General features: G+C 40.5%; 3 protein-coding genes across 5 annotated transcripts in view; 1 reads left to right on the top strand and 2 right to left on the bottom strand.

Annotated features, from left to right (window-relative positions):
* The window catches only part of Aos1 (activator of SUMO 1), a 34,327-nt gene extending 17,338 nt beyond the window's left edge, over positions 1–16,989 (top strand). The window contains exons 1-7 of one of the 2 annotated variants that reach the window (XM_069136662.1): positions 13,238–13,377; positions 13,453–13,594; positions 13,937–14,108; positions 14,173–14,429; positions 14,507–14,685; positions 14,805–14,937; positions 15,338–16,989. In XM_069136662.1, coding sequence (XP_068992763.1) covers positions 13,491–13,594; positions 13,937–14,108; positions 14,173–14,429; positions 14,507–14,685; positions 14,805–14,937; positions 15,338–15,503 — 1,011 coding nt within the window. In that variant the 5' untranslated portion in view covers positions 13,238–13,377; positions 13,453–13,490 and the 3' untranslated portion in view covers positions 15,504–16,989. Of the gene's footprint in view, positions 1–13,237; positions 13,378–13,452; positions 13,595–13,936; positions 14,109–14,172; positions 14,430–14,506; positions 14,686–14,804; positions 14,938–15,337 lie in introns of those variants that run through there. The other variant, XM_046628755.2, reaches the window with a different exon arrangement.
* Positions 5,253–8,229, bottom strand: LOC124220204 (leucine-rich repeat neuronal protein 3). The gene is made up of 4 exons (XM_046628750.2): positions 7,616–8,229; positions 7,156–7,518; positions 6,488–7,089; positions 5,253–6,425 (listed from the first exon to the last, which is right to left on the bottom strand). Exons 1-4 carry the CDS (start codon positions 7,673–7,675, stop codon positions 6,146–6,148), a joined length of 1,305 nt encoding a protein of 434 aa, XP_046484706.1. The 5' UTR covers positions 7,676–8,229; the 3' UTR covers positions 5,253–6,145.
* Positions 9,553–13,329, bottom strand: LOC124220201 (FERRY endosomal RAB5 effector complex subunit 3). 2 transcript variants are annotated; one of them, XM_046628742.1, is made up of 11 exons: positions 13,202–13,329; positions 12,588–12,774; positions 11,695–12,388; positions 11,233–11,454; positions 10,957–11,160; positions 10,757–10,872; positions 10,543–10,679; positions 10,336–10,456; positions 10,148–10,266; positions 9,925–10,050; positions 9,553–9,810 (listed from the first exon to the last, which is right to left on the bottom strand). In XM_046628742.1, the coding sequence occupies exons 3-11, from the start codon at positions 12,189–12,191 to the stop codon at positions 9,697–9,699; spliced, it is 1,656 nt and encodes a 551-aa protein (XP_046484698.1). In that variant the 5' UTR covers positions 12,192–12,388; positions 12,588–12,774; positions 13,202–13,329; the 3' UTR covers positions 9,553–9,696. The 2 variants fall into 2 exon arrangements, with proteins under 2 accessions (XP_046484698.1, XP_046484699.1); XM_046628743.2 differs by lacking the exon at positions 12,588–12,774 and having other exon boundaries at positions 13,202–13,296.
* Positions 16,990–17,713: the final 724 nt, after the last annotated feature.

Genomic DNA, 17,713 nt, shown 5'->3' on the forward strand with positions numbered 1-17,713 from the left:
GAAGTAAAAATCGACGAATTATCGTCAATGTTGTTTAATGCCGAATAATTCGTTGATAAATTATTTCGGAAAAAACCGCACGCGCTGCTGATTCGCAACAAGGTTTCCAAGTCTCCTTAATTGCAATTTGTTATTCTTTGTTTCCTTTGTTTTCCTCCCACCTCTTTCTACCCGAAATTATCCCCCTGATACTCCCTCATCTCTCGCAAGTCTCGTTCTGACGGGTGAAAAGAGGCGACCGTACCTAAGCCCGAATGCACTTTCACATCGGAGGCGGATTCTGTGTTCGGCCGAGGCTGTTATTGCTGTCTCAGGGACGTCACGCGTCAGTCCGAGACGCGCGTCGCGACGCCTTCAGCGCGCCGCAGGAAGCACCGGGAACTCGATATCGCAAGCAAGGAGGAGCCGATGCGACCGCCACGCTACTAGCCGCACGGCTCCAAGGTGTTTGTTGTTACGACTTCTGACAAACGACGAAACCCCGCCGTCCCGACACCCTCGCAAACCGTTTCCCCATCGATTCTTAATGGTCCTTCGAAGTGCGCCGCTTCCTTCCCTCCTAATCGACCTCGGTTTATTTTTACTCACCGATTCAGCTGCGGTTTTTCACCTCCACCCGTTGTATTCGACCGATTCACACTCTTCGTTTTCACAATCACGATCAGCCGGTGTCTTTCAGAGTACGGAGGGCTGGTTTAGGGGTGTACCCGTCTCGGTCGTCGAGCTGACATCGAACCCTGCGATCACTTTCCCGAAGCGAATCGCTCTTGGTCAATTTTCACTCACGCCTGACCCATAGACAGGAATTCGACAACGAAGCAACAGCCAATGCCCGTTACGCCGCCGGTTTTCCCCACACCGATTTCCAGCTTTCGTACCTCCTCGATGGTTTGTATACCCCGTGTCACGAAGCTGTCCTTCTTATTCTTATTCTTATTCCCCTGCTTACTCTTCGTCACTTCATTTCAAGCAAGACTTCGACGACTTCGTTGTGTTCGGATTCCTTTGACGTCAAAAGGAATATCGACATTACACGATATACGTATTTTGCGTTCCCCTGAATTCTCGTGTATACTCCGATTTCATCGTGGCTATATTTGTATACCTACGGCTGGAATGATCGATACGAAACGCGGCGATGATGCGGAGTCAATTTTTAAACAACATTACACTCCGTCTAACTCGCGGCTTACATTTTCAATCGCCCGCTCTCCAGTTTCTTTGAAGTTTCATTGTACAATTTGGCTACTGTTACGCTTTGCCGTTTCAAAGATCTTCCTGAAAAATATCCTCGTAATACTTACGCGCGTCGAACTGGTTCAATTAACGTGAATTCTGATATTCGCGATAGCGCCGGAACGGTCTACTTCCGTTTCTAATACAGTTTACAACAAAGAGCCATTACACGCATGCAGGCTTATTGCATATTATCACATACCTGCGCAGTAATGCGTATAACAACTTGGCAAATGTTATTCGGAATTCCGAAACGTTTGTCGCACGAAGACAAACCCTCCACTTACACTTCCCATAAGTCGAGTACTTACAGTAATCGATCGTAGTATCATTTTACAAATAATCTCACCGACTTCCTCACCGGAAATTGGCAATTAACCTCCACCTCCCCCCGAAAACCGCTAGGACTAACTAATTACATTGCGACTAGAAATTAACCGTCGCTAAAAATTCTCGCGTCTCGTCGCACGGAATCGCCAATCGGTGTTTGAATTAATCGTAGACTTGAAGAAATGAAAAAACCAACAACAAAGAAAAAAAAACCAGTTCTCACGATCACGCAAATCGTATCTTTACGAATAATATACTGTTTTTAGCGATGAAAGGCAAGAAAATTTTTCAAGTCTCGACTATAATTCCGTACCAACAAGAAACTCGCCGATGATTTTGTCATCCGAAAAAATTGACGGAACCAAACTGTTGCCGGACTTAAGTTGTGGGATTGTTTAAATTCGCAAAATTCGGCGAAAATTGTACACCGGATGTTTACGTACAAGAGTGCTAAGTGCGTGAAGGTCAGAAAAGATTTTCGATAATATCTGGAACGCGCCTATTTCGAGGTGTGCCGGATTGTCCGAAAATCCTCTGAAAATCTGTTGAACGGTAAAGGTCTTAGTCAAGTAAAGTAGGTCCTCTACTTACTAGGGTTGTACGTTTTGGCGAAGAAGCTGACCAGCGTCGATGAGGGTTCGGCTAATTCTCACCTGGTTTACCGGTTTCCTGATCCGATGCCTTGTTGCCCCTGGATATTTGCAGCGACCGAAAAAGCTGTACAAACTTGGCCATCGGTAGTAAAATTCGTACGATGCGATTTAAATCGACGCGTTCGGATCTCGACGTTAAGCAGCTTATCTCCGAAGGCGTAGACCTTTTGTCGAGAATAGGGTACAGCTATACCTAGATCAGTTAACATCCTGGTATTAACGTTTTAACGTGCATATTACCTTCTTACACGGCTTTGTACAGCTCCTTAATCACATAATTTTCGACATTGTCAGTATATTTTACTACTGTGCCCGTATTTGTACCGCTGCAGCGGTCCAAAATCGCTCATTCACAATCGCCTGTCGTCACTAATTACACGAATTCATACCTCGGTCTCAGTGCAAGGTATTAAGGTTGGTATGCCTGCGTCTATGCGTGTTTGTCAAGCTAATGCAGGTATATAAAATTTATACCTTCTTCATTGCTCTTGTACTCCTCCGTTTCTTCTCTATTATTTTCTATTACGAACCTTCTACGTTACATATCTGATGATGGACGTTACTTCGGTTCTTACACAACGGAAATTTTATAGGTGAAAATACATTCAACTTGGGGTTTTTTTTACTTATTTTTAAAAATTTTTTTTTCATCTGTCATTTCTTTCTCTTTGCCAATGAATGGAAATTAGAGGTTGGAATTTGATTTTCGAAAATTTGTAATTGAAAAGCAAAGTCGCAATTGATCACAAGCGGTTATATCACGTGAATTGTAAAATTCATCCGGGTTATCACAATTTTCAAACCTGTTATGGAATAGTTTGGTATTTTTTTGTCTCTCGAATTTTCGAAACCCTAAATTGTCGAACCGTAACATTACGAGCATTAATCTCAACTTTTTTTTTTAATCGATTCTCCCGCATATTCTGCGTTGCGATATTTCCGAAAATCGAGATTTTCACTCATTAACTGTGAAATGAAAAATTGTTTAGTCAGATTGAGGAAAATTACAGTCGACGTATAAATGAAGTGAATTGATTGCGCGGGGCTATCGGTGAAATATTTAGTAGCTATTACATAATACAATATACGTTCTATAAATTCACGTTATATTAATTTTGTTTCAATAAACGTTGACTGCTTCAATTCATTATCTTCCCGTTCATCTGACGAAATACGAATTTTTTTTTCTCCTTCCTCGGTAAAATATTTCGTCGACTGCGACCGGCAAAATTAAAATCGATTTCTTTGCGGTCGGGAGAAAATTTTCCGCACAATAAAAGTGAACGATTCTTCATTCGATAAAATTATAACGCAAGAAAATATTTCACTAAATCGAGTAAATTTCAATCGTTTATTATTTCTTCAAAAGATGCAAATTTTTATACCAACGCATACGCGACGTTCCCATTTAATACGCGAAGTGTCGAGGTACGTACAAACTAGCGGTAGACCGCAAACCTTTCCAACGAGGATGTTATAACCCGGCATAAATTCATACGTTACACCCATGAAGAGGGCGTTGATGCGTGCACGTAATCCTGGAGCAAGAGCAGGATCAGGATCGGGAAGGTGCGCACATGCACAGTCGGTCTCGTACCTACTTAGCGATAGCATCGCTTATACGTACGTACTGGGGTTGGTTATGTTTTCGTTATTATTCATTTAGGCACACCCCGCATGCAACGGACCCCGGGATTACACGCCTCAACTAAACTCCGTACATCCATTCCCGTATGTTCGTGTCTCCGACGCCTTATCGCTAATCTCTGCGATACCGATAATTGTTATTACTGTAATATAATAACATAATCCTTGACGACGTTGACGGCTTTTACTTTTACCTTGTTGTCTTTTATTCGACTACCGTAACTTTGTAAATAATTTCAACTATTTAGGTACTGTACGATCCACAATTTCTTATTTTAAATTTTTTTTTGTTTTGCTTCAAACTATCGAGACCATCGTTATTTTCCACGTATGGTTTGTATTATGAAGTCCGTTATTTCGAGGGAGGCGTATGTATTAATTTTGTGCGATTGAAGTAGAATTTTTTAAGCTAGAACTTTGGTGATTGAAACGGTTTAAAAAATGAAACGAAATTTCGAGACTGATGATTCGTTCGAGCAAAATGAAATATTTACACAACCGTGTAAGATGTAACAAGAAATGTAAAATGATTCCTTGATGGAAAACATTTGGTGACGAGATTTTCGATTAAATCGTCACGGTCGTTATAAAATTGAATTTCAAGATCATTGCCGGATCAGCAATGAATGGCGCTGGGCTGTTACCTGTATTATGAGTAGGCAAGGACCTAGTACCGTATTTTGTGTATCGGTGTAGAGCAGAAGCAGAAGCAGCAGCAGCCAGTGTGAAGCCGCAAGCCACAAGCGCATAATAGTTCTTTTTCCGGAGCATTGGCTATCGCCAAATTGGCTCCAATGAAATATCGTATTACAGACATCCAATATCTCTGGCTCCAGCTCGGTGTATAGCAAAGTAGTCTATAATATTCCATTCAGTGCGATCGCTATAATAAAGATACTATACATGAGCCTTTGACCGCTATGTACTTTTCCATATACCTGTATATACACATGTATTATATACGTATAATATTCGCCTCGACGTTGAACCTCTATGGGGGTAGCTATAGTTGGGTATGGGTGTGTTTTATACCTCGTGCTGTAACTCAATAGCCTTCCGATGGAAAGATCATGGTCCCGGTACAAAGGCTGATCGCCGCATCACATGCGATCAAGAAACACGTCAGAATCTCTGACGAGGCATTAAAACTGGCCCTCAAATTCGTAAAACTCAATTTATACGTAGATATAAATATAATTTTGTCTAGTGGTTACGTTCATATACCCGAGATATTTTTTTACGATTATTTACACGGTTAAAAACATACTTTTTCTCCTCCTCAACTTGCTAGAGAAAAAACTCTCCGCTGAAAGTTTTTTTTTTTTCAAAATATCAACTTTTACTTTACATCAACGGTTATTTGTTGTTCTCTTTGAAAAAATTTTCATCTGTTTATTTGATTTCTTGTAACAATTTTCTTCTTTTCTTCTTTCCATCCATTGTATGAAAGAAAACTCGGGGGCAACTCTTGACAATAACCCTTTCTCATGTGATTCTTTTCATTCCTTTTTTTGGACGTGAGCACGTATTATGAAAGCACGTATCTTTTCATTTTTCATACATACAACATCATTGGGGAGTAATGAAGCGTATTATATCTGCCCAACGGTGGTTTCTTATTTATTATCTACAATGTACAGAATTAATAAGCTGCTATCATTCAATATCAAGTGGCTCACTCGGTGGAATTATTTATAGCGCGAAAAGAAAGCAAGAGAATGAAAATCCGATGCTTTTAATTCATCGAATACTATTCTTAACAGAAGGGTTAAAAGTCTATGCGTAAAATTATTTTTTATCCTCTTACAAAATATTCTTCTACAATTCGTTTAATATAATAATAATAATAATGATCTTTTTTTTCCATCAACCAGTTTCATTTTTGGAATAAAAAATTGAACTTCATTGCCCAAGAGAGTGATAAAGAATAAGAGGAAAAGATATATTGACGTCTCACAACTCAACAACGGTTAGGGAGAAAGATATGGAAAAGATACATGTGCAACTAACGTTTTTGATAAATTTCTACAGTGGTAAATATTGTTTTTCCCGTATAAACTGATACACGGTAATATATTACACTTAAATAATTGTTTGACTATTCATAATCGCGTTTTTTAATTAACCTCTAAGATAAAGCGTATCAACACATTGGAAAGAATGACTTTTAACCCCGTCACGAGTGATAATAAAATCGCTTAGGGTGTCCCGCGATTCTCGTTCCAGCCCTCCTCGTCGGTTCACGCCTGTCGGTCGGCAGCCGGTGACACAGGGTGCCTCTAAGGGTAGTCGGTAATGTCGTTGTGCTGGAGGATTTTGTCCTCGGCCTCGGACTTCGTGATCATAATCCTGTAAGATACTGTGACTGCGCGTCTCAATCCCCTCGGGCCGAAGCCCTCCCTGACGATGAAATAAATTGCCGCGCCAATGCCGGCGAGTAAAGGAAATCCAAGCGCTATCCAGAGAGCGAGGTAATGCTTGTAGTAGCTGCAGTCGTACTGATCGCTGTCGAGCGCTTCGAAAAGGAGTTTCTCTCGCATCTCGGGGGGCGACTTGCACCTGAAATGACGCGTGAAAAATTGGCGGGTCTGAAAAATTAGCCGACTAATCTTCGTCCTCACCTCATTTCGTTCGAGTAATTCCTCGTCGAATTAACCGAGATTATCCACTGCGTTCCGCAGTCGCATTGCCATGGGTTCAGCTGCAGGTCGAGGTCCGATACGCGCTGTATCACCGGCAGTAGTTCACGACCCGCTCTGACGATCGAACAGTTTCTTACGGAGAGCCGGCGCAGTTGCGGCAGCAGGTCTTCGCTGGGTGGCTGGACCGCGAGGCTGGTCAAATTGGGACAGTTATCCGCCGATAAAACGGTGAGGTTCCTTAGGTTCGCGAGGTCAGTCAGGTTCAGGCACTCGAATCTAGGCATGTCGTTCATCCTCAGGATCCTCAGATGCGACACGGCGATTTGACCCAGACTGATTATGTTCGTTCGCGATATGTCCAGGACTTGTATAGCGGTCGGTAACTCAGGCAACTGTTTGATAGGGTTCGAGCTCAGGCTGAGATGCCTTAGACTTACCAACGGAGTAAACAAACCCGCGGGAAAATATGAACACGAGACGTTGGTCAGGTCGAGATCAACCAGCGAAACAAGATTTTTGAACGCATCTTTGTCTATGTTGTTATTTAGCGGGTTTTCGTTGAGTTTGAGCACGTGTAGCGCCTGGAAAACGGAAACGGCGACAGTTAGTCCGTACCTAATTAATTTTCAAATTTGTTCATACCGAACCTTCATGTGCTCGAATGTCCAATGCGTGATGTGCTGCAGGACGTTGTAGGAAAGGTCGAGCACTTGCAGTTTTGATATTTGTGTGGTCAGCGCGGTGTCGTTTAGATACGGCAATTTGTTGTGGCTGACGTTCAGACTGGCTAGATTGTTCTCGGTATTACATTTGAAAAAGAAACGCTGCAGGTTGTTCTGCGAGAGGTCCAAGATCTCAAGCTTATCCAGGTACGCCGCACAGTCGGAAAAACTGTCGAAGAAATTACCCCGCAGGTTGAGCTCCGTTGCCTTTTCAACCCGGCTCGATACCGACCCGTTGCTGTCCCTGAAGAACTTCTCCTTGGTCAAACCGCTCCATGACAAGTCCAGCTGTAAGGAACCAGATTAATAAAAACGTATAAAAGCGACCGACAAACTGTTTGCGGTGATTAAGAATCGATGGACGAAAACCAGGAAATAATCAAACCTTGTCCGTCGCTACCGCGAAATGCGCAACCGTCAGAACGAAAATAATGTTAACCCACATGTCGAAGTTTAGCGAAAGTAATTACTGGCGATGGTTCCACAAGTGCGAGAAATCCGCGTAGAAGTTGCAGCTCTCACTGAAACTGCACTAATGAGAAAAGTGGTGCTGCTAAGTCGTTGGTCGGTAGGCCAGCACGGATGGCGAAAGGTCAATGCCGAAAGGCTAATGCAGCATTTTTTTTTATCTCCAGATAACAATGGAATATTGTAGTCAATGATGGATTATACCTAATCTACGAATCCTTGTTTTCTCTTTTACAAAAGGTGCGTTTATGTATAGAATTTCACATGACTCCAAGTTTATTGTTGTTCTTTCAATTTTGAATTTGTTTTTTTTCCCTCCATTCTGTTTCTACGTCATTAATCTCAAACTACTTCACTGTATGAACCATTCTTAGTTCGCGTTAACCTATCCACACTATATCAACACAACCAAAAATTCCGGTAATGGCAGAAACTATTGAAAATATTAATCGATGGATTCCAAAATCCCTTTTCGATTTATAAATAGTATTCAATCAGCTTCTGTGTGGCTGACGTGCCCAATGCACTCTGCATTGCAAGACTGACGCTGCTGCAGCCGCATATGATGCGGCAGTAGTCGGAAAAAGACAAAAGAAATGAAAAAGAAAATAGTAAGTCAATGGAAACAAGCTGGCGATAAGCGATAAGTATCGCTAATACTATCGCATGACGCTGATAACGACAATTATTTGTAAGTATAATTTATGTGCACGTAACTATGTGCATATAATTATAACACTATATTCGCGTCTAACAGTGCATGCGGATGCACGCGTATAACGCGGGGAAAAGATTTGTTGAGTTTACCACATGTGTGGTGAAAGAAATCATTTTTTGATCCAAACAAATGCTTTTTGATTTGACAGAAAAGTGTTCAAAACAATAACCTGTGTTATTAATTTTAAGTGAAACCAGATTTATTAACTGTATTTGATAACAATGTCTGGTAAATTAATTAAATTTATTTTTGTGCGTTACTAAGTTGCAATTTACAAATTAACGATTATCCAATAGTTTTTCAATTTTTGAGAACGGTTTATTATTCGCTGAGTAGAATATCTTTATCGGTCTTGCAAATGTCAGAAAAATTTCAAATTCGGATGGTATACATATATACGTACAGCGTGAATTGAAAAGATCGCATGCATTTAAGCCGCTGGATTGTTAACGAGTGAATACATTTATGCAAACAGCATTCTAATTAATAATAATGTATGAATAACTGGAACTTGCATTCAGAGAAATTTTATCGCTCAGCTCGTCTTTATCTGCGCAACGCCTCCGTCGAGGAGTTTTATGTATTTATATCCGTGGCTACAACACTCGCAGAGTTCATTCTAAAAAGTCGAATTATCGCATGTCTACAGATATAAGCGCGCGTGTATGCAGAACGCATGCAGAATTTAGATTATAATCATGCGCTTACTTCCGCCAATTTGATTCTCCGTTATTGATACTCGTCTCTGCTGCGGTTACTTCAATTGCCATCAGGGACGAATATTCAGCCTCGTGGATATTCGAGAATAATCACACCTTATTACACAGCTAACTGAATCTAATTGCACTTCTATACGTGTACGAGGAACCATGTTTGCAAGATTTGTATTGTTTTTTTCATGGATACGATTTTTATCTCTTATTGTGACAGGATGTATATACACTTTATCCACTATGTTGAAAATAATTACATTGTTTACTCGTTATTGATTTCGTGCTTTATTTATACTGGCGTGATAATGGCGATAGAAGTTTGCATATTTTTTCAATTCAGCAACAAAATATATTGACAAAGTGCGGTATTTATGTTTCCATTATTTTCGAGCGATTGGGAAGTGAAAAATGATAAGCTGTGGATAATCGAGTCGTCTTGGGTTTAATAGATTCTGGGTTCATTACACAAATCCATCAACCTTTCAGCAAATATTCTTATAAATGTAATTTTAGTATGTATATTACAATTAGATTTGATTAAAGGAATTATTTCTATACAATGCTAAATCATTTTTTCGGTGTTTGAAGAGTGTCGGTCGCTTTGAAGACGAGAGGATTCGACACTCGAAAAATACTCGGCAACATTGTGGCCAAGGTTCCGAAAACTTCCTCGGACATTCCCTGCAATATAATATGTTTCATTCAGTTTTGTGAATATCCCCAATTTCGCTTTAAAAAAAATTCATCACGAAGTGCTGTGAACAACAGATTTAAAACTCGCTTAAACTTTCTCACCTTCGGGACCAAGAATTGTAAGTTCTTCAATTCGGCACCTCCCCAAGACGCCATTTCGATCATGAAACCCTTGACACATTTGAAAACTAGCTCTGCTCGTTTTGTACACCAAGCCACAGTCATATCCTAATTGGAGAAAAAGTTCGAATTGCCACATTTTTTTCGTGATCAAGACTTAACATAATAAATAGAACATATCAGAAATGAGTAATTCGCATTTTACCCCAGACATTTCGTGGACTAATAGGACTGGTATGGTCAGAGTAGTGACGTCGTTGCTGCAGGCAGTTTTCAGTATGTTCCTTAGACCTAAGATCGCCGGGTGCCGGGAGTTAATTTCTCCTGAAATTGTCACGTTCATTTTAGCCCATTTTTGCGGCGGTGAACCACAATACCGGTTTATTTCCTCACCTGATCTTAAGGAGTCCTGAACCACCATATGAAATATTACGTGAACCTGAGCTAGGTTTGAATGCCGTGTTATAAAAACGTCTCCAATTTGCAGACTCTTACTTCCAGTTGATTTCTTCGCCTAGAACCAAAACGATAAGGAAATTAACAGAAATTCATGTGAAACACTTGTCGACCTATGACCGTGTACCGGCATGCTGAATTCACCTGGGGATCGCTTCCTTCCCTTTGGTGAGCCTGTCTCCATGTCACAACATCCTTGACATCATCGCGAAGTTTTTCAAGCTGTTCATCAAAAGACGGGAAGTGAAATTCCGTGGTCATTTGACATATTGAGCAGAGTTCTGTAAGGCAACGATTAATTACGACTACGTATAGATTCGTCGTATCATGCAATCAACGCATAAAAATTTGACCAGACCTTTAGTTATCCCTGAATAACTGGCTACGTGGTTGTCGGTCAAAAGTACGAGGCCACAGAGGTCGTTCGAATAGAGACCGAGGGCAGTCTGGAGTCTCTGCGGGGTGGGGTCCATTCTGAAGTAGAAAAGGTAGGAGGATGAACATCAACGAAGGAACTAAAGCAGATAAGCTAGAAGGTCCAAATTTCACCCCACACACCCCGAGTCCCCGTGTTTAGTTTTGCAAAAGTCGAACACATCCCCCGTCATGATTCGTATGTTGTGCATCTGCTTCATCTGGGAACCAAGGTGTATCGTGAAGCTCTCTTCTAGCTGCGGGAAATCCGCGGCTCCTTTGTCGTTCCTATCGCCAAAGTCTCCGAGGGTCGCGCGGAGCGGTGGCATCTGCACAATCGGGGAGTTTCTGCGGGATCAGAAGAAAAATCAAAGAAGGTGGAATTAAGATCAGCTACACGGTTACTGGTGGACTACCCACACTGGTGTCGGTAGCATGCTGGTCTGTTGCTCTTCCAGCAGCCGCATGATCCAGTTTCGGTACTGCCTCCGCTGCTCAAGCTTCAGCGCGTCTACCCTGGAGCCCCAGTGGCCTTGAAGTAGACTCTGCTCCTCGAAGTGCCTTCCAAGCATCTCATTTATCGATCTTTCCGTCGATCCGGCTTCCAACGTCTCCACGGCTACCTTGACCTCGTCGGTTTGTCTGAAAAGTGTTGTTTACTACAGGGTGGTTTCAGGGTCTTGATCAAGATATTGAAGTAACCTATGTCACATGGGTCACGGCATTAGGAGAAAGTTGACACCCATTTTCATAAATTCGTAAGCCTTGGAGTGAATTCAAATGACATCAAGTGACTTCAAATGAATTCACTTAATTTTCCGAGAAGTACACACAAGCCTTCAAGCATGGTCAACCCCTCGTGACAGGGAAAGCGGTACCAACTTTTGCGTCAACTTCTCAAACTCCGTGTCCCTCATCCGAACAACCTCGGTCACCGCTCTGCCAAACTCGTGTTCAGCCTGAAGAATCGTTTCGAGAGAGGGCGAGTGTACGAGTCTGTGATAGGCGGCAGCGAACAGTTCCTCGTCGGTCGTCCCAATGGGTTCGGCATAGGCAGTCGTCTTTTCTTTGTACAGTTTTTCCCAGTTTTTGATCACCTCGTCTACGTCGAGGTCACCAGATTGCGCCGCTTTTATGAGGCGCTCCGACCTGTCGTCGTGGAATTCAAGAGTCCACCGTTTCACCGCGATCTCGAGAGCCTTCTGAAGGTCGTCCTCAACGTAGCAGGGCAGCTTGAAAGCGGAAATTAATCGGTGAGTAAGCTCCTTGATACATCCATCGTGTGGGATCTTCAGAGGAATCTCAAGCTCGTAGTCCTGACCCGTGGTGCAAGTCGGGAATTTGAATTTGAACACGCGCTCGATCCGTTCCTCGCCCATCTTGCTAATCTCCCTTCCCTTTCAAATTTGCCGCTTTATTCAGAACCTTCTCGCCATCTGTGCGCAGTAGCTGGAAGTTTCAGATCAAGGCGCAAGGTTTCCAAATATTTGATCGAGTTTCGCGGTCGTGCAGACGAACATTCAGTGTCTTCTTACTGTCAACGTTTGTAAAGCGGAAAATCCTCTGTCTTCGTTTTCTGCAATAAAAAATATACTCAGTCAATACGTGCGTAATCAGTTGCACGATGAAGCATCAGATGACGCTACGTGATGGAAAAACCACTGGCTGACTCGAACTCCAGAGCGAATAACTGACTTAGAAATAACTAACAGTCAACACTAACATTGCACGGTTTCTGAGCACTTTACAGCTCGATAACTACTTTTAATTCTTACCAGATACTTATTTTTTCCACGAAATACGATCCCTCGTGTTTGCACACCTTTCTCACTTCCTACTGTTTGCCACCCCCTGTTTACACTATTTGACAGTTTTGGTCAAAGTCTTTTCAGTATTTCAGGGTACTTCATGAATTCCACCCAAGTTGCAGGAGCCACCTAGTTGAGGCTTTGTAAAGCAGGCCTACGCAAGTTTAGATTTTTTCTTTTACCTTACAGAACAATTCGAGAGTAAAATAACGGAAAATTCTTTTGAAAATTTGTGAAAAAGGAAACCGAGCGTTTATTTGACTAGTGAAAAAATTTTTCACTGCAGAAATATTGTCAGGAAAGAAAATTATGGTTTGTTGCTAAGGACAAACGGTTAGACGGTTGCTCTTGTGATTACAAATTGGAATGAAACTATAGGGCAACAATTTTTTTGAACTTTCGAAACAAAGGTGATCGTGAACTTATTTCGAACTGTTTCCTCTCTGAAGCGATAAAATGGCGTCAGACTTAGAGAGAATCAATAGTTTTTCACGCATTTTTGAGAATCAATAGAGATTCTCACATGTGTGGCCACTGTGAAATGTCAAGAAATTAATTTTCATTGTTAATTTCAAACACACCTGTATCTTGCTGCCTCGTCTTGCCGTTGCTGGTCTCGCGACGGAATCTGTGGTGATACAACAACCTTGGCAATTTAGCTTCCATCAAACTTCAGACGGTTCCGCGAATCGATACTCGACAGTCGAGGCTCAACCACAGCCATTTGCCAACGTCACTTCGTTTCTCGATTTCTTGCGTGTGTTGTTTATTCTTAATCTTGAATACACTGCTCAATTTGCCGGCCGGTTTAAATTATCTTCTTGTCTTCAAGGAATCGAATTGTACGGTTGAACCGTCGGAACTTTCGTCATGATGACCGAGGAGATGGACGGTAATATAATCGAGCTCACGGATGCCGAGGCTGAACTTTACGATAGACAGATTCGACTCTGGGGTCTCGAATCTCAGAAACGGTAAGTTAACTTAACCTAACCTATTTACCATAACCTCAAATCACATGTTCAATTAACAGACCGAAAGCAGTTTTCTGTGGCTTCGAAATTAAATCGTCGATTTATTCTTGTTGCACTCGCCCATTTATTTGTTCGTTGGTCAATATCTTGCTATTGTTTTCTTGATCAAAATTAGAAATGAAAAAAATTCTGTCCTGATTCTTCCGTGGCACATTCAGTTTTTTCTTGTTCTAATTGTCAAGTTTAATTGTTTACCATTTTCACTATTGAAAACGACATAAATAATATTCCTGAAGCTTAAACATGTTAAAATATGCGACTCGCTTGTTTCCAACATTGCAGATTGAGGGCGGCGAAGATTCTGCTCATCGGTTTAAACGGATTCGGGGCAGAAGTAGCCAAAAACATTATTTTGGCAGGTGTCAAGTCAATAACATTCCTAGACAACAGAGAACTGTCACAGCTCGACTTATGTGCGCAGTTCTTGGCGCCGAAAAATGCTATTGGAAAAAATGTAAGCTACATCGATCAGTTCATAAAAAACATTCAATAAATTAAATGTAAATAAAATGTTTCAGCGAGCCGAGGCATCACTGGAAAGAGCACAGACCCTGAATCCGATGGTGGAAGTGGCCGTAGACACAGAGAGTGTTGATGACAAGCCCGATAAGTTTTTTGAGAACTTTGACGTTGTGTGCGCGTCCGAATGCTCATTGACGCAGCTGAAACGCATAAATCGGGCCTGCCGTAAGAACGGGGTGAAATTCTTCGCTGGTGACGTCTGGGGTACTTTCGGATACACCTTTGCAGATCTGGGAAAGCATGACTTTGTCGAGTAGGTCCACGAGCAAAAAAATTTTATCTCACTGTTGTCTTGACTTTTTATTAAACTCCAAAATTTTCGGTTCACAGGGACGTCGTTCAGTCTAAAAAAATCCAGTCGTCCGAGGCGGGTGAGCCAGCGCTGGCTAAAGTAAAATTTGAAACTATTACGACGACTGTGAAAAAATCGATAACTTTTGTACCGTTCGAAACTATACTCGATACATGTGATTTGCCGCGAGATGGAGAGCCCTACTACTTGCTGAAGAGTGAGTGAAAATTTTGATTTTAGTAACGATGATTGTTGTTTTCATTATTATCATTGTTTTCAATTTAGGACCATTGTTTTTCTTGCTCTATTCAAATTATGTGTTGTTTATGTTTCAAGTATTACTCAATTATCGAGAGAAACATGGACACGATCCTTTACCAAGCGAGCGAGATACCGACAGTTTGAAAAAGGAGGCTGCAGTCATCATCGACAAGTACAAACTCGGTGACAAAATCGATCATCTAATATGGTAAGTGTCGAAAGATTTCTTTGACATTGAAAACAAGTAACAGTGTAATACAGAAGGTCACAATTTTGCGGTAATATTTGAAGGTTATCAGTCTTAGATACGAATTCACTCAGAATTGATAATGCGTGGCTATCAAACTCAATGGCTTCAATTTCTGATGCAATAAAGTAGAAAAAAATGTCTTTACAATCCGTATGATTCATAGTGTCAACGACGTTTGACTTAAAAACAGGTAGATAAGGCTGTTGTTATTTTTCTTACGTAATTTTGCAAATTTCATCATATCGTGGCCAAGAATTGTGGTGAAAATGTTTTTTTTTTCGTCTTCTCTCAACGTATTTGCAATGCTTGTTATTTTTATATAACCTCTTCTGATAACGTAAAATGTTTTTCCATCCAGTGAGAATCTCTACGCGCAAATAAGTCCGGTTTGCGCGATCGTCGGCGGGGTAATGGCACAGGAGATAATAAAAACCGTGTCGCAAAAACAATCGCCGCACAACAACCTCTTCCTTTTTAATCCCGATACGATGTGCGGTAAGATCCTATGCTTGGGTCAAAAATAATATTTTTCGTTTCATTTCATTCGTCATCTCGAATACTCACAACTTCGTTCCCCGTGAGTGTCGTTCCAAAATCACACGCGGTGCGTTCTTTCTTTCATTTTAAATACAAATCCAACGAATTGAACGAGATAATTTTTCCATGACTACAGATTATTTTGTTTTAACTTTCGATACTCTTGTACTTTTCGCACAGTACAATATCGATATGTTCAAAGCGGTGAAACCTTTGCTGCCTGTACGTCAATTTCATTTCTCCTAGAATTAATATTCTACGAAGGTCGCGTGTGGGTAAGAAATTACCGATAATGGTAATAATATAAAAAAGTGGTGACAGTAATGATAATTGCAGTTAACGCTTAAGCAAAATATCGATGTATCTCAGTATATACTGCGTGCATATATTTTTTTACGTTGCAAAAAAAAAGAAAAACACTCGCGATTTTTCATATTTATATAAATATTAATTCAAGCCTTCATTTTATTCTTAGATTTTAATTTCTCAATAAAAATACGACAAAGTAAAACATAATTGAAGCCATTGTATAAAAAAAAAAAAAAATAATACGGTAATACCACTTAATTTATTATGCCTCTTAAAATCCATTCCACGTTTTCCGTATCTTGAGATTCGTTTTTCATTTTTTTTTTTTTTTTTCTGTTATGTAACAATTCATAGCAATATCGAAGATGTGCGTGAAGCGAAATCGAAGATTGTGGTACGTATAAAGAATAAAACATTGAAATGTGTATGAGGACAACAATATAATGACGATAAAGAAACATATCACGTTCGGATTAATAAAATTTCCGTTAATAATCGTGGCGGTTCATCAATGATCAAATTTCATATCTATCACTGGGAAAAATTGTACGCGTAACGATTTGAAAAATATGTAATGGTAACGATAAGTAAAATCGATGCAATACGCAGCGATATTAAGAATAACGAAAGCAATGAACAACTGCGGTATAATAGTGGCATGTAGTAGCATTATAGTAATAATGGTAATAATGGATAATAGAGTGAGCTGAGGGATAAAGAAAACAAGGAAACAATGTTATTCGGCAGTTTGCTTATACATCGGAAAACGGGAAACGGTATCAGGAATGCTTGCGTGCTGATCGGAGTTGCTCGTATTAGGGAGCGTATAAAAGGGAGCACAGGAAAGAAAGAAGGAAAAAAGAACGAAAAAAAAAAGAAACAAAAATCATTTCCGAACTTCGGACGAAGAAAGGAATGTAAGTAATAAATAATGAAAACAACCTGCCGATCGCATGGTTTGTATGCTTCGAGCAGGATTATATGTATGCATGTGCTGTAACCCACATATTTATACGTGCTGCAGGTTAAATTGATATATCTAGCATAGGTATACTGTATTACGTACCGGGTGTTCGGTAAAAAAAAAAACAGAAAAGAAAAAAAAAAACGTGAACAGAAGCCAAAATATGTGATGAGAAAATCTTTGAACTAAAATACCCCGTTGGAACGAATAAATTTGTAAAGAAAATGTATCTTATCACGTTAAAAATTTTATTTAGAAGTATTTCCGGGCACGGTTATTCATTGCTTTTTTGAAGAGCTGGTGGAGGTGGCCCTTTCTTGATATCGAGACGCCCTGTATCTAAGACATAAATACGTCTGCAATGACCCCCCCCCTCCCCCATTAAACATGTCACGAATTGGGTCACACAGCTAAGAGGGTAAAATTCTCGTCGCGTATCTTATTTTCCACGGTCGTTACGATACGAAGCGTTAAAAAAAAAGAAAAGAAAAAGAAGAAAATAAAGGATCGCAGGTAGTTGAGTATTTATATAATATATATGTACTGTATACGTGTACGCATGAAAAGACTACATCGCACGAAATCGTCCTGTCGTTTCCTCTATCTATTATATTCCTGCCATTCATCGTTACTGATTCTTCCCTTCTTTTCTATTAGATATTTATTATCATATACATATTGTGAGCAAACATTGAGACGCGTTGGACAAGATAAAAAGAAACGTTCAGTGATTAGGTCGTTTAGGTTGAAGAAGCGCGTAACAAATTTTTACTCGCACAACGAATCTTCACGTGACCTGTGAAATGGACGACATTAAAATAGATACTAGAAAATTCTAGTAAAATGGGTATCGTTACAGTAACAGTTTATATATATTCTTTGAATTAGAGGATAATGTATCTTTTCGTACGATTACACCTGCTA

This window comes from Neodiprion pinetum, chromosome 5 (assembly GCF_021155775.2).
Source record: "Neodiprion pinetum isolate iyNeoPine1 chromosome 5, iyNeoPine1.2, whole genome shotgun sequence".
NCBI lineage: Eukaryota > Metazoa > Arthropoda > Insecta > Hymenoptera > Diprionidae > Neodiprion > Neodiprion pinetum.